The sequence below is a fragment of the Carassius carassius genome, chromosome 6, assembly GCF_963082965.1.
Source record: "Carassius carassius chromosome 6, fCarCar2.1, whole genome shotgun sequence".
Classification (NCBI taxonomy): Eukaryota; Metazoa; Chordata; class Actinopteri; order Cypriniformes; family Cyprinidae; genus Carassius; species Carassius carassius.
In genome coordinates this window covers 37,340,425-37,357,776 of record NC_081760.1, presented here as the reverse complement: position 1 = coordinate 37,357,776, position 17,352 = coordinate 37,340,425, and the positions used below count along the sequence as shown (strand labels likewise).

Below are 17,352 nucleotides of genomic sequence, written 5' to 3'. Positions count from 1 at the left end.
AATGTCATGAAATTTTGAGCAAAACATGCTAACTGTTCTGTCTTTGGCTGCACAGATGAGCACAGAACACTGTTTAGAGTCCCAGCCTCAGAGGAGACAACAGAACAGTGAATTTATTTATTTACTTTATATTGCTTTCCATGTGCTTCAGATGTGTTCACTCAGAAAACCATATATCAGAAGTTTAAACCTGACAACCAGCCTGACATAATGATCTCCAGCCTTGTGCTCGTCAACATTCTCACCTGAGTTAACAACTAATATGAATTAAAACGCAAGAAATTAGGCATTTTCAAAAAGATATAATAAATTATCTGTGGTGTGTTTTGTGCTGAAGCTTCACAGACACATTCTGGGGACACCAGAAACTAATATTACATATTGTAAAAAGGGGCATAATATGTCACTTTTAGAGCAAACAAATCACTCGAGGAACTGAGTGGAATCCTGTGGCTCAGTGGAAGAGCATTGCATTAGTAGTGCAAAAGGTTGTGGGTTTAATTCCCAGGGTACACACATACTGATTAAAAAATAAAAAATAAATAAAAAAGTATAGCCTGAATGCAAAGCATCTGCTAAAATGCATCAATGGAATCTGAAGTACAGGATGAATCTATGACCTCAACAAAGAAAATATAAATAAATAAAACAATTATTTATTGACATGAGCAGAGACATGCATGCTGTATGTAATATATGCATGTTATATGTTCTACGGTATTAGTATTTTACTGTATAATAATTTTACTTCACTCATTTCAGTGGATGCTGTAGTCCTCAGTGTCGTTTGTGTCCACTGCAAAGATATCTGAAGAATTTCCTGTATTGCTGCCTGACCTGAACAAGAAGGAGACGAGAGGAGCTGAGTGACTTCATGAGATCATTTTACCCTCTGAACTCATTAACCAGAATGTGTTTGTTTACATTAAACAGGTAGGAAAAAAGTGTTAATTAAAAGTCAGATTTTTATTTTCTTAAGGAAATACTTTTCTTCCATATACTGTCTGTGCAACAGTGTACCTGTGGTTGACCTCATTACTGAGAACAAGAAAAGAAAGCCAAAAGTTTGAATTATCCACCTTTTTCTTGTTGTCATAGTGTAAAAATTGCGTTAAAAAAGAGTGTGGCCATTTGTAAATTCTATGGGTATGGGTCTGGCTTCCGGTCTCATCTGAGTCCCCTCTGTCCAGCTATTTTTAGCTGAACAAAACTGTTCGTTTGGCTGCTTGATATTGAAAGATAAATGACATACAGCCAAGTACGGTGACCCATACTCGTAATTCATGCTCTGCAATTAAACCCTTCCAAAGTGCACACACACCCAGAGCAGTGGGCAGCCATTTATTTATAGCCTGAATATATTTGGAGAACATTTTTGTAACAAAATTCTGTTAGCTGGGTGAGAGTCGCCTTTTTTAAGTTATTTTCTATTTAGTAGTGAGCATTGCACACAGTGTTTATGTGACCCAGGTGTCTCGTCTATTGGTATAAGTGCTCTGATTGCCAGAAAAAAAAAAAAAAAAAAAAGAAAAAAAAAAAAAAAACTCTGAGCTGAAAATCAAACAATGGTTTGGTAAGTTTTCCATTGTTCAAACAAATGAATGGACCAGCAAGCCTTCTGTTGTGATTACTGTGTGTATGGAGGAAAAGCATGTTTTCTTCATGTTTGTACACTTCTCACCCTCGATCAAGGTGAGAGCAAACGTCCTTTTTTAAAAGTTTCTGCTAATATGACAATTTACTTGACAGCAAACCAAAGTTTCTATAGTGCTCGTGCAAAAATCCAAACTGACAGGACAGCTTAATCGATGATTGCCTTGCAACATAGAGTAAATAACAGCAGTGCACTGCTCTTTTGTAAATTAAATAAATAAATAAAAAAACCATGAGAAGTACATTCTGTGTGATCAGGGCCTAACAGATTATATAACTCCCTCTGACGTTCCTCACTAAAATCACAGATAGCAAAAATAAGAACAGAACTTCCATTTAAAACAACTGTAATATTACTGCATATCCAGAATTCAGGTGCAAATTGAGAAAATATCTGACCTCATTATTGAGGACACAGTAGATCAGGAAGATGAAGGTTCCCTGCTGGGAGTTCAAGATCAGGAAGAAGATCTCCAGCACCTTACTGTCATTAGTGAAGAAACCCAGAATCCAGGAGCAACCAAGAACCACAAACTGATCCAGTGTTTTAAATACTATAATCCGGCAGAGAAACTTTCCTCTGTCTTTACTGACTATATATATATATATGTGGTTTTCTACAGAGTGATAAAGTCATAATATTACTTGGTTTGTTTCATCTGTGAAACTTCAGCATTGAGATTTTTGAGAGTTGAGTACAGAGTGATGATGATCTTGATGAAGAGAATCATGTTTAACTGCAAAGTAGAAGTGTAATTAATCACTTTGCTTTCCTTTTAATATAAATCTTAGTAGCCAGAAATAACAAATGTATTTACTGCGAGTATGACACAAACAGGACCCAGAAAACTCCATATGAAGCATTTATCCATTTCAATCCAGCAGCTGTATGGACAAAAAAATAATAATAATAATAAAAAATAAACATATAGATGAATGAATTTGTAACAAATACCATTTCAATTGTTGACTGGTAAAATACTACAGATTTTAATTTTGTGCATGACATTTAAACTATGTTAGTGTTTCTATCTGATAGTAGAAATACCACAAAATTACTGAACTGATTAATTTATTTCTAAACAAATTAACTTAAAATAACAACAACTCTGACAGAAACACACACCACAAACAGAGCAACCACATATCCAAACACACACAGGAATCCACTGCTAAGCACCTCCCTCTTTTTGGAGCTGATCTGTGAGAGGCTCTTCACACAGATGAAGAGCAGCACAGCTTCAATGAACATCCACACAAAGCCGGAGAGAAAGAGGAAGTGCAGAAGTCCTGAGATCACGGCACACAACACCTGGAGACCATGAGAGACAGTTATGATGATTCTCAGTGAGACTGTGCTGAGCTGTAGGGCTCCTTCATCATTCTCACCTGCAGAGGCCGTATGAGGCTCAGGAACTGCTGTGTGAGCAGAAACAGAAGGTGAGCCAACAGAAGACTGATGCAGATGTTGATTCGAGCCACATTATTCACTCCTGGACTCCACCGACAAAGGGCAAAGGTCAACAGGGCCAAAGTGAAGAACACCAGCCCCACAATCACACACACCAAATTCAACAGCTCCATTAGTGAGTCGCTCTAAGAAAACGTGAGAGAACATGAGATCCAAATATGTGCTGTTCTTCAGTGTTCACTAGAAAGGTTCTGTATTGCATGATGAGAGCGAATGTGGACAGATGTTCACAGGAACACACAGTGTGGCTGCTGTTGGAGTTTAAAACAGAACAACCATCTACAATCCACTCGCTGATATTCCAGTACACACAGAACAGAGAACCGCTGGGATCAAACTCCTGCAGAAAGATGAAGAAAGTATAAGAACTCTGAATATTAGATGTTTTCAGATGTTCATCAGTGCTCTGATAAAACAAAAGCACATTTCAGTCTCTCACTCTGATGTGTTTGAGGGTGAAGTTGACCGGTTTAGTTAGTTTAGAGTTGGTGGTTTTGGGAAGAGTAGCTGAGATCACAGTGGACATCATGGTTTTAATCGTGTCATTGGATTTGTTGAAGAAGTCTGGCTTCAGTAGATTCTCCATCATGTTGTAGCTCATGAAAGCCACAGCAACTGATCCTGTGTGACAGAAACAGAAATGCATCACTAAAACAATGATGTAAATGTGGTTTAGTGCACTGTTAAAAATCGCTGTAAAAACACGGCCAAATTTCGACAGTAACATACTGTTTTATTAAAACAGTGCATTCTGGGTAATATTCATCATTTTCGAGAAGGTAGCCTGCTGCTAAATATCTTAAATTAACAACGTTCAAAGTTGACACTCAGCGGCTGTGTTTCGAATCACACCCTACACCATCATTCACTATTCCCTACATGAGTTTACTAATATATTCCACCTGACAGAGAGAATGAAAACTAATGAGTGAATCACTGAAGAAAAAATAAACAAGACAAACACAAGAACTACAACTGACTTCAGCCACAGCATTAGATGAAATCAACTGAAGATTTAAACAACTCAACAAACAGCTTTACCAGCTTCACTCATTACTAACCGGACTGACTTTATTTCTATCAGATCAGAGATCAGATATCAAAGATCTTATTGAGAATTACAGAGATTTAAATGATAATGTTACTGTTTCGTTTGATGTCACCATTATGGAGATCAGTGTTTGTTTGACCTTTGTACTTTAAATTTTGTTTCATTGCTATATTTGTATATCTTTATGATAGCTCTGTTACAGCAATATTAATTTTGATGGTTGAGTGATTACAGCTGTTTCTGTCAGGCATGATCTTCTAGACCAGCGGTTCTCAATTCCAGTCCTCACACCCAACTGCTCTGCATATTTTGCACGGTTCTCTTTGTTAACACACCTGATTCAGATAATCAGCTCATTAGAAATGAACTGTGTTCCAATTATTCATTGCTCCCTACTCCCTGAGCAGGGGAAATCTGATTAAGTTTACCTCACATCGAAACATTCATTCACTGATTTGTGCTGTGCAGCATCTTTAAACATGTACAACTGTGACATCATATACCTCTGTAAATCAATACAATTTAAATTCACGTCTTGCCCTATTCAAGGCACTTTGATTGGAACATATTGCTACATTCGCTTCGAACTGGAATCCTGGCTGAATATCCTGTGATGTCCACTTCGCAGGGCACTTATGTTCGAATAGAACAAATGTCTGAAGCGCTAAGAGAAACGCTAAAAATGTGCAGAGCAGTGGGGCGCGGGGACTGCAATTGAGAACTGCTGTACTGTAAAAAAAACTGTTATTTCACGTAATTTTGAAATACAGTTTAAAATTGTAAAATTACAGAAATAGACTGTATATTTACATATCCTATGTAAAATCACATGAAAAACATGTGAATGTGCATAACGCCACAAAAATATTTTTGAAGATTTATTTCACATAACACACCAACAACAGTGCGCTATATGTATGTTTATGTGCAGTATGTATGTGTGTGTGTGTGTGTGTGTGTGGCATTAATAATATAATGCCATATTTTTTAACAGATTAAAAATATAAATAACAACTGTACAAAAGTTCACGTTCATTATTATTATTTTTATTATTATTATTATTATTATTATTATTATTATTATTATTATTATTATTATTATTATTATTATTGATATAATATGTATATGTTGCCTACATTGCGTGTTTGCATAAAAGAGCAGGTGAATCAGTTTTTGAACCGGTTTGTTGAAACATCCTTCCCGAAAGAATCAATTCGAGCAAAAGAATCGTATTTCCATAGTACTGTCAAATGATATCTTCCTCTTCTTCCGCTTGTCAAAATAGTTCTGCTCAGTTTGGTGTTTTATTACGCATTTATTCTCATAGTACCGTTTCATAATGTGATATAATACTATAATAATATGCTGATATTTAAATTACAAAAAAAAAAAAACATTTTAAATATTCGAACTGAAGGAATTCCCGCCCTAGCGCAAGGATACATTCTCCTCCAAGCACGCAGTGGGGCTGCAGCGCGCGCAGAAGGAATCACTCGACCTTCAGTCTTACTGTCAATCTTCGATCTGAGGCAAAAAAAGCAGGTAAAGTTCATGTTTTCTAATTCTGGTCATTACTATATGTTATTTCTACTATATTTGAGTTCCAGCATTTAGAATGTTTACCTTTTTGAATCGTTAAACCAGTGTTTCAAACTTCGGCGCTGACCAGTGCCGTTGGTCGTTAAGTGTGGCTAACTTCTAACGTTATTTTGTCCCTGAGGGAAAAACAGGCTGACTTTAAGGAAAGTCGTTGGCTGGTTGTCTACGATGCTGTTATTGAATATTATTATCATTTGTGGTTTAAGAACTCATGAATTTAACAGTTAGCGAAGGTAATCTGTTAACGTTAAGTTCGAATATGTAGATATGTTGCCAACTTTGCCGAACTTCGACGCATAATGCAGTGTTTTTAATCGGTTTTGATATTTTGATACGACTTAATCGTAGGCATCGTCTAAAAGCTAAAAAAAATCATATTTTTCGAGGCGAGATTGGATGAAAATTCTGAATTTAGAAAAAGATTCATTAGGAAAAGCGCTTAAAGTGACGCGCGATTTGAAACGTTATGTTCGCTGGGCACTTAACCGTTATCCCTCTTCAAGCACTGGTTATTATGCTTGTATAATGAAGTTCACTTAACTACTTTATTTTGTCTGCATGTTTTACTCTTTTAATTCCAGATATAGTCTCACTGATGGTCTGAAATATCGTTACAGTCAGTATTTAATCACTTTTTAATAAATTATATATGTTGGTTACCCTTTATATCTGTTTATTGGTTAAGCAAATATTAAAAATATTAAAAGTATTTAAAAAAGCTGGTGACTAAAACCATTGACCAGTTAAAATTGTGAATGAAAAAACAATGTCTGCAGTGTGTCATCTGAGAATTCATATAACCTTGTAATCTTGTAATCTAGCCTAGGGAAAAAAAATTCACAACTTCTGTTTCATGACAGTTTAAATCACCCTTCTATAATTAAAGACTGTTATTGAAGCTTATAGGGATTATTGATACTCACTGATGGGGTGAACAGGTATATTAAATATCAGTATATTTCCTTGTATTTTTGTAGATTTCCTAAAATTTCACATTTATATGCTTTTACGCATCCTTACATACACTCACTCTAACACACACTCTCACACACAGTCACACACGCACTCACACACTCTCACACACACAGACACTCACATACATGCAGTCATACACACATCCTCACACTCACATAGACAGACTCACAAAAGCATCCTCAAACTCACACACTATCACATACACATTCTCTCACATGCATTCTCTCTCACACACACACACACACACACACCTTCACACACACAGTTACACACTTTCACATACTCTTACAAATGCATTCTTACACTCACACACTCTCACATACACATTCTCGCACACATCCTCACACACACACACACACACACACACACACACACACACACATACACAAACACAGTTACACACTTTCACATACTCTTACAAATGCATCCTTACACACACAATCTCACATACACATTCTCACACACGCATTCTCACACACACACACACACACACACACACACACACACACATTCTAATACAAACATCCACATACTCTAACAGACAGTTACACATGCATCCACACACACACACACACACTCTTACACGCATCTTCACACACACACAGTTACACACTTTCACATACTCTTAAAAATGCATCCTTACACTCTCACATATACATTCTCTCTCACAAGCACACTCTCACATAGACAGTCACACATGCATCCTCACACACACTAACACACTCTCACGCGCAATCCTCACACACACTTGTGTATGATTAATCACATGCGTTTTTCAGGCGTCTCGTCAGTAAAGCCGGTCCTGTGATTAGTAGTAAATATCCACCTGTTTTCAAATCGAGCAACATTAAATACACAGAGATGTAATTCACTGACAACTGACTACGCAGTATCCTGTTCATAATCGAATGCGATTCATCTGCAAACGCATCTCACAACCGCATGTGATTAATCGTGCAGCCCTACATGCATCCTCACACTCTCATCCTCACACAACACACTCTCTTACATTGTCACAACCTTCTCAGTCTGCCTCACAAACAACAACCTCTCACATACTTCTTTATAGCAAACATCCACCACAAGCATGCCCTTTACAAGTTCTTATTGTTCTGCTTTTATTTTAAATATATTCACAGCATATGTTACAGTCCATGTTTTATTACTAAGGATTTTTTTTTCATTCAACAGATGCCTTTTTAAGATGAACCCCGAGAAGGGACCGGAAGTGGATAAGACCACATCGAGAAAGAAATCGGCAGTCAGTCCAAAGGTTCTTTCACTGATTAACAAGATTGTGGACTATGAAAGGATGGAGTAAAACTTTGAGTGTCTTCCTACATTGCCTAGAGATCTTCCTACATTGCCTAGCAGAAATTCTTGACAGTGTCACAGACTTAAAATACTTGCTGATTATTTGATTTCATGGTTGAATAATTTTTTTTCATGCATTATCTGTTGTCAAGATAAATTAATCTGTTCACAGGTGGTTCAGTTTTAAGGACAATTTTAATTATTAATTTTTATTTGTTTACCAAACTGCTATATTGTTGCAGTTTTTAACAATTCTTTTATTGTGTGTTGTTGCAGTTATGATATATATATATATATATATATATATATATATATATATATATATATATATATATATATATATATATATATATATATATATATATTTTTTTTTTTTATATATATATATATATATACTGTTGCAGTTATGAACAAACTGAATTGGTATGTTGTTGCAGTTGTGATCTACAGTAATTTAAACCTTTGGGCTTATTTTTTTACTGGAATATTGTTGCAGTTATGATCGTTTGTAATTATATTTTCTATACTATTGCAGTTATGGACAAATTATTGGAATATTGTTGCAGCTGTGCTATAATCTTTATACTGGTAGCTATAGTGTTGCAGTTTTGAACAAAGAATATTAGTAAATTGCAGTTCTGAACAAACTATTGGTATATTCTTGCAGCTAGGGCAATAAATTATTAAAACACATTTTCGCACTCATGGCTGATTATTTGAAGTTAAAGTGTTCAAACTTTATGATAATTTAATGTTTTTTTACTCAACTTTCCACAATATTTATGTAAAACATCTTATTAAACATTAAAAGCTGAAGAAAATACAGAAAATCTCATGTAAAATTACAGCAAAACGGATTACGGAAAATTACCGTTACTTAATGTGCCCATTATTTAACGGTATTTTTCCGGCACCCCAGCTGCCGGAATTTTACCGTTTTTTTACGGGATTTTTTTTTACAGTGTAGACTAACTTAAAGTTTTGCAATATGTAATCAAATATTAATTTGGTGTTGAAATATGTGAGTGAACTACACCATTATTTTGTTTGTTCAATTTTATAAGATTGAGCAGTAAGGTGATAACCGGAACATATTGATTTGATGACAGTATGAGTTTTAAATATTTTGGGCAGCAACACTCAAAGAGAGACATCAACAATCAGCACGTGAATTTCAACAATGGTGACAATCAAAAGGTTCATGATGCAATGCATGCTTGGTACCAGCACAGGATAAAACTCCTCCATGACTCCCAGCATGCATCGCAGCATGAATAAATTATGCCCATGAATTGTTCACTTATTTTTCTTGAATTCTTATCTGCTTATAATTTTGCTTTTGTCTTAAGTTTTAGTAGCATGTTTTGTGAAGTTCAGAACTTATCTGTTTATTTATTTTGTGGATTGTCACCATTGTTGTGATTCATACACTGATTCTTGATGTCTCTGTCGAAATTTCAGCAAAGGTTTTTTTTACGAGTGAAATTTTCTCAACATTCTTCCATAACTTAATGCTCAGCAGTGTTTCTTATTTTGCTGTAGTATCAATATTCAATAAGAGATCATCTCTTCTTGATCTTGTCATTCTATAATCAACAATACCAGATATTTTTTCTTCTGTTCACTTTTTTTTTTTTTTTTTTTTTTGCTATAACAAGTTCCAAAGATGCATTGTTACAGCATGTAAAAAAAAAAAAAAAACCTTCACGTTCAAGAGCCCAACTAAAGTAAACACTGAACTCCATCATGTTAGTGAAAAAAACACCTAAAGCTATTTAACTCTCAATATGATCTTCTGTAGTCATCTGACAGAAATAAAGTCAGTCTGGTTAGTAATGTGAATCTGGTGAAGCTGTTTTATGAGTTGTTAAATCAGATCTTGAGAGATTTGATGAATTCAAGGCTGTGGCTGAAGTCATTTGTAGTTCTTGTGTTTCTCTTTCCTTTAGAGATTCTGTTTGTTAATAGCAGGTGTTCATCACTAATGCTCAATCATCAATTAATCACAGAATTATCTCATTAACTTCACTGATTCAGTGTTACTCAAACACTGTAGTGTGCACACATTATAAATGTTCATTTAAAACTGAGGATTTTGTTGCGGGGTTTAAAGGGTTTTAATGAAGAAAAGACAGCATGGAACATAATTTAACAGTAATAAACTATAATTAATTTACAGGAAACAGCACCCCTGCTGCCAGTAAATAACTGTTTTTCTACAGTTGGTTGCAAGCAAAAAAAGTGTTTTTTCTACAGTTTGTTGCCGTTAAGTCAAGGAAAAACAGTAATATACTGTAAAATGTAAATGTCAGATTTACCAAATGAAAAAAAGTTATTTTAATTAAAATATTTGTGAACATCCATAGAAAAAAAATGTATGCAAAGCCATACACTGATAATGAGTAAATACTGAACTCGACTGTATTAATGTGTGTTTGCACAAGAGAGATCTGTTAATGTAGTTTTGTTGTTCACCATTGTGCTGGAGAGTAGAGCCTGTGCTTCAGTCAGTGATGAGACACAAATTCTGACAATGAGCTGCAGTGATTTGAGTAAAAGTCATGCATTACTATTACACATTAAATGTTTGCATTTTTACATTAAGAAATATTCTTGCTCAGTGGACTCAAATAAGTTGATAGTACAAACATCATAGGAATGCTAGGTTTTAAACTCGAACTGTTTGAAGTAGTGGGAGTGGAGTTAATTTCCATGGAAGAATTTACGGAAAAATACTGTAAAAAATAAGATTGGTAAATTAATGGTTGAAAGCTGTAAATTAACAGTACTTTACTGGCACCCCTGCTGCCAGTAAATTACTGTTATTAAACGGCATAATTTTTTACAGTGTGATAATGCTCTGATGTCCGTTTTTAGGCTTTTATTTTTAATCACACAAAAATTCTGACATACTTTCAGTGTTGTTCCTGGTGATCCCAATGAGATCGATGTCCACAGAAGAATTTGTCGTGTCGAGTCGAGGGATTTTATCTAAGGTGACCCGAAGTCTTGACCCTCTGATATAGCAAACATGCAGTTATGGACTTTTTCATTTTTGTTTACAATGTTAATAGCAAAGTTCATTCAGTCTGCACAAAGGGTAAGTTTAAGTTTAAATAATAATAATAATAATAATAATAATAATAATAATACAAAAAATAATGACTAATTACAGCATTATTATCAAATTTAACATTCTTTAGTTAAAATTACTAAATATAAAAATATCTAAATTAAAAAATTTAACATTATTAACAGATATCAAGCGGTAAACTAACATTTTCAAAGCAAGTACATACAATCTAAGTACAAGTGAGTACAATATAACTAATGTAATAACAAAACAAAAAAAAGTTGCCTATTTCATATTTCTGTTTACTTTCGGTTTGGCAATATAGTTTAGAAAAAGCCCAACTAGTATGTTATGCATACAAGTTTCTGTAAACATGTTAACTTGTGTAATTGTCATCATTGTCCAGGATGCATGCCGATTACACAAGTTTTTCTCCAGAAGGTATGACCCATAGAAATGTACAGTGTTGGGAAGGTTACTTTGGAAATGTAATAGGTTACAGATTACAAGTTACCCTGTTTAAAATGTAATAGTAGTGTAACTTTTTTCAATTACTTTATTAAAGTAATGTAACTAATTACTTTTGAGTACTTTTTGATTACTTTTCTAAATTTGTGAAAATTAAAGAATAATAAATAAAAGCATATACATCAACTTAAATACATTTATCTAATAAGCATGTGACATATTCTGTGTAATAAACTCCTGAGACATTGGTGTTTTTTTGAAACTGCTGTCTCTGTATATGATGATAGTTTTCTCAAAATAAGTAAAATGCACATGAAGTGACACAGAGCAGTTCTAGAAATTATGTTTATGTGCTCGTGTACTCCTATATTGAGGCAGCAGAGGTAGAAAACACTGCGAGCTGCAGTAGGCCTATGTGTAGTAAATGAAACCATGTCTTTGCCATTAATTTACAGGAGGGGCGGACTGGGAAAAAAATCAGACTGGAAAATTCAAACTCATACAAACAAATTCATGGACAAAACTATTTTTTTGTATGGACCTGACATAAAAAAAGGTTTAAATCTTTAATTTGGGGACATGCAAAATAATTTAAAGTTCTCTCCTGAACTGCACCTTCACTTCCATTTTTCTCTTCAGTCTCTTTATTTTGCCCTGTTATCCATCTCTCTCATGTGTGTAAATATTCAAATGTAATCCCCTTTGTAATCGTTAAAAATTTCATAAGTAACTGTAATTTAATTACTCATTTTTTCGTAGTAACTGTAACTAATTACAGTTACAATAATTTTGTAATTAAATTACGTAACGCCGTTACATGTAACTAGTTACTCCCCAACACTGGAAATGTATTTGTACTTTTTTCATGAACTGCAATTTTTTTATCATTATTTCAACCGTTTAACAGTTTCCTTTTATTAAAATAACAGATGGACACTGCTGTGACATACACTGAATAATAAAAAAAAGAATAGAAAAGAAAAAAAAATTAAATTGTGTTTCAATATTAGTTTCTTTGAGCTTGCTTATGGCAGTTTGAAAGATTCATTGGGGAGCCTTGTGAACTTAAAATCACAAGAAAGCAATTCTTTTAAATTTCCACATCTCTTGAAAATCAAATAAGGAATCCAGAACCAAACTGAATTCCCCTTCAAATTAGCCAATTTCTTCTGAAAATTTGTAATGTAACTTTAAGCTAAGGATGTTGAGGAGACCCAAATACACCACAGTGTATAGGTTCTGCCACCACCAAGAACAATTAAATGAAATACCTCAAATAAAATTACTAAACAGTGCTTACAACAGGACCCTGCTGGTTCGACTTGAATAAAGACAGAGATGTGACTTACCAACAAGACCACATTTATTTAACTTATTATCATTATTTCATCTTCCTTCTAAAACAACTTATAAAAATTTAAATTAAATTTTACAGCTTACAAATTAAATGATTAGAAATCTGGAAAAGTTTCACATTAGCAGCAGGTAGAAAAATCACACAGCAATCAGTGAATGGAAATTTTTAAAGACGGTGGCAATCGAAACATTGTAAATATTTAATAATAAAATAATACTTTTGTTCAAAATATTCCTGACGACAATTTTATGCTTGGTTTCTAAAGTATTTTAGTATAAGTATTCAATCATACAGTACGCGTTATAACACTGACTGACACCAAATAATTGTTGGAGAATATGTATGTATAAAAACTTGAATTGTTGTAAGTTAGTTGCAACACATGATATTTGAGTAAATTACCCACATAACACAGGGGTGATAAAAACAACAAAACAAGTAAGCAAGCAAGCCACTTGAGTATGAAGATGCATTACTGTAGATTATATCTCAGATTGATCAGCAATAGTAACTGCCTTATTACATACCCACAGCAGCAAGGGTAAAACTGACACTGTTACTTGTGTCTGTCGGCTTCACTAATGTAGAAATGAGTTTCTCACTGGTTTTTAACACACGGTTTCCAAAAGAGGCTAGTTCAGCTGGGTTTGATGATGATGACCCTGAAATCATATCTGAAGCGTTGAATGCCAAAGTCAAAATGTCCTTCACAGTCTAATTCATTGATCAGACAAATAGTTAAAATGTACAAATAGTTATAATGTCAACAGAGACAATAAAACAGCAATATTATGCAGAGGTGTCAAGTCCAGGGGTCAGAAAGTAAAAGTCCTGCCATATTTTTGTTCCACCCATGAACTCAGCAGCTGATTTCACCAGAGGAGGAACCAAGTCATTCCTTTCAAGTCACAAACTAGTCTCAAGTCAAATCCCAAGTCCTCAAAGAGTTAAAGTCAATGAGATAATTAAGAGACTAATTAAATGATGATTGTGCATTAGTGATGAACACCTGCCATTATTGTGTGTTACAGAGGATCAGATGCTGATGTTTTATTGGTTAAACTGATGCCACCATCATGGAGATCAGTGTTTGCTTCAGTTGGGCTCTTGACCTTTGGCTTCTTGTGTTAGGTATTTCCTTGTAGAAGTACATGTGCTGTTATAAAGCAGTGTGATCAGTGCTGTGCAGAAAACCATTACTAGCTGGTTTTACATGACAAAGTAATTGTTAGGCATCAGTCTGTTTATTTCCAAAAAAAGTTTATTTCATCTAACATATGTTCAGTTTTTTTTAATAACCTACCTTGTGGAACTGCCACATGCAAATAAACCGTTGGTATAATAGTTATAATGAAATAACGTATGTAATGAATATATATATATATATTTTAATCTTGTCCTACTACATCATGACCCAACATATGAATCTCAACAATGGTGACGATCAACAAAACTCTTCAAGCTGAAGTGCATGCTGGGTAACACCATAGTAAAACTCCCATCAAGGACTGTAGCATGAATAATTTTGTCACCACTGTTGAGGATCATATGATAAGTGCTCATGTCTAAAATCCTGAGCCTGTATAATTTTCCCCCAATATTTAAGAATTGCAATAATATTTGTTTAATAGGACTTTTTTGTAGTTCAGAAATAGCTGTACATCATGTAACAAACCAAAGAGAGACACCCTCATGGTGTTCATTAAATGTTTTAGATAAAAAAAGAGCAATTTAATTGAGCAATTCAGCAATGTGTTAATGTTTACTATGTAACACAACCGCAAGTGCTTAAAAGCAAATTACTTTGTATTATTAAAAGGGTCAAGAGCCCAACTAAATCAAACACTGATCTCCATGATGGTCGCATCATTTTAAACAATAAATCATCCGATCCTCTGTAATTTTCAATAACAGCAGGTGTTTATCACTACTGCACAGTCATCATTTAATTAGTCACTTAATTATCTCACTAACTTTAACTCTTTGGGGACTTGGGATTTAACTTGAGACTCGTTTGTGACTTGAAAGGAATGACTTGGTTCCTCCTCTGGTGAAATCAGCTGCTGAGTTCATGGGTGGAACAAAAATATGGCAGGATTTTACTTTCTGACCCCTGGACTTGACACCTCTGATAATATGTACAGTAGGTGGCCAGCCTATCGGTGGTAACTGTAATTCAGTCTTGTGTTAAAATCATTCACGAAACTACCGCCAGGTGGCGCAAAGGGACGGATTGCGAAATGAATGTAATTGTAAAATGAGATAAAAGAAGGAAGTAAAACAACAATAACATTATGATATAACATTGTAACATTTAAAAAAAAACATAATTTATTTACAATTTGTTAATTTTTAAAATGTAGGATAGTCTTAGGCTACAGTCTACTAAACAAAAATTAAAAGAAGACCTTAACACAAAGGATCATATGCATGCTATTTTTATTAAACAGTAAATAAATATAAGGCCTATATATATATATATATATATATATATATATATATATATGTATATATATATATATATATATATGTATATATATATATATATATATATATGTATATATATATATATATATATATATATATATATAAGCTAAATGTTTTAATTTCATTTTCATTTCGGTTCATTCTTGGTTTAAAAAAATCTTCAGGTTCCATATGCAGAGCGAAATGGGAACGGTCCAGCATTTAGCAATAATTCGTATTAACTTCGGATTTTTCAAACTACCAGCATTTTTGAATTATGCCTTATGTGTGACCAAAAATTAAGTATTATTTGTTTCAGCTGTTTGAGCGTGCTGGTGCCTCGCGCACATATTCACTGGAAACAGCAGTCATTCACCAGACATTCGGCGTGAGCACTTTGACATATTGTTAATTATGATTTTTTTTTTCATCGATACTGAAACGCACACAGCCTATTTACCTCATGAGTAATAGTTAAGCTTCAAATGGGCAACATCACAAATATGGAAACGTTTGATTTCTCCCGATTGAGACGGGACGTGTCGGACAGACGTCTTTCAATGGTCAAAAGACGTCCAAATGTTTGCTGGGTTATCTCATTCGTGAACGAAATGAATGAGAGTAAACAGGGTTAGTCTGCCATTTAGCATGTCAATCTCGCAAAATGCAAAGCGCAGTTACAGGTACTGTGCACATACGCTTGTTTTGATATTTAGCATACAGAACTCTACGTTTAATCCCCGATTTATGAATGTGAATATATAATATACAACCTATCTGATCAAACAATAAAAATGTGAATTAGGCAAGAAAACCTTGTGCTTTGTTTATCTGAACAACTTAATTAGACTTTATATATTGAATGCGATTATGCACACATTTTTATAAAGCCAGGTCAGTTTTTGTAACAAGTGAATACATTCGTTGACTTAAGACAAAACACATAATACACCTTTTTTTGCCACCTGCTGGCATATTTTGTGTAATACGAAGAAATGGTCACTGAACGAATCAGTGAACGATTCTGAACAAATCATTTTGGTGAACGAACTGAAAATGAAAGAATCATAATTTCCACCACTAGTGTGACTACATGATGTGTTTTTTTTTTTAAATAAGTACATTCTTTTTTTTCTACAAGGTGTCTGTCCATGAAAATAAATACATAGTTGCAACAAAACGTTAATAACTTATTGTGCTATAGTTTAATCACCATTAAAAGCAAGATGTTAGCAATTGAGCTCACTGCTCTCTGCCACAATAGGAACGTTTTATAACACAGTTACAACAGACAAACACAAGCTAACACAAGAAGTATGAGGATCAAGATCCCAACTAAACCAAACACTGTCCACCACAATGGTGACTTCAAATGATGTTGATGTAAATTATGTAAATTGATCCTCTGCTGAGATCTTCAGAGATTTAATGTCTCAATCATCAGTTATTTCATTATTTCATGAAGATTATTTTATTTTCTTGATTTTAGGACAAACACAGTGTCTGGAAATTACATTGAAATAACATGAGTCTAAATCGAATGCATCCTGAGAGTGTTGATTTGGCCCTGAAACAGTATAAATTATGCCTAAATGAACCTTAAATGATGTTGAAATATTTCCACTGACCACTTTTGAACTAGTTTTTAACCTTGTAAGGAGGTTCTCTGAACGTCTAAATCGGACGTACAGAAGACTTTAAAAAAGACGTCATAAAAACTTTCATTCTGGCTCCTCAGTGGACGTCTTTTCAACGTCTGCAAAGACATAAAAAGACGTCCACTGGACGTAATTTTGCACAGTGGGATAGATAAAAAAAAATTGTTTACATGCATCTTAAGGATCTCTAATTGTGAATGTGAGGGGACGGCACGATCGTGCTCTGCCATGAGCGGCATTAGAGCTTGCGCTGGCCCTGGGCTCAT

At 34.2% G+C, this 17,352-nt stretch overlaps 1 protein-coding gene across 1 annotated transcript; it reads right to left on the bottom strand.

Moving 5' to 3' along the window:
- Positions 1 to 2,740: 2,740 nt before the first annotated feature.
- Positions 2,741 to 13,634, bottom strand: LOC132141722 (adhesion G protein-coupled receptor E3-like). Its single transcript, XM_059551384.1, has 6 exons — positions 13,490 to 13,634; positions 10,978 to 11,079; positions 3,564 to 3,745; positions 3,306 to 3,464; positions 3,043 to 3,249; positions 2,741 to 2,965 (listed from the first exon to the last, which is right to left on the bottom strand). Exons 1-6 carry the CDS (start codon positions 13,632 to 13,634, stop codon positions 2,741 to 2,743), a joined length of 1,020 nt encoding a protein of 339 aa, XP_059407367.1.
- Between the last annotated feature and the right edge of the window lie 3,718 nt (positions 13,635 to 17,352).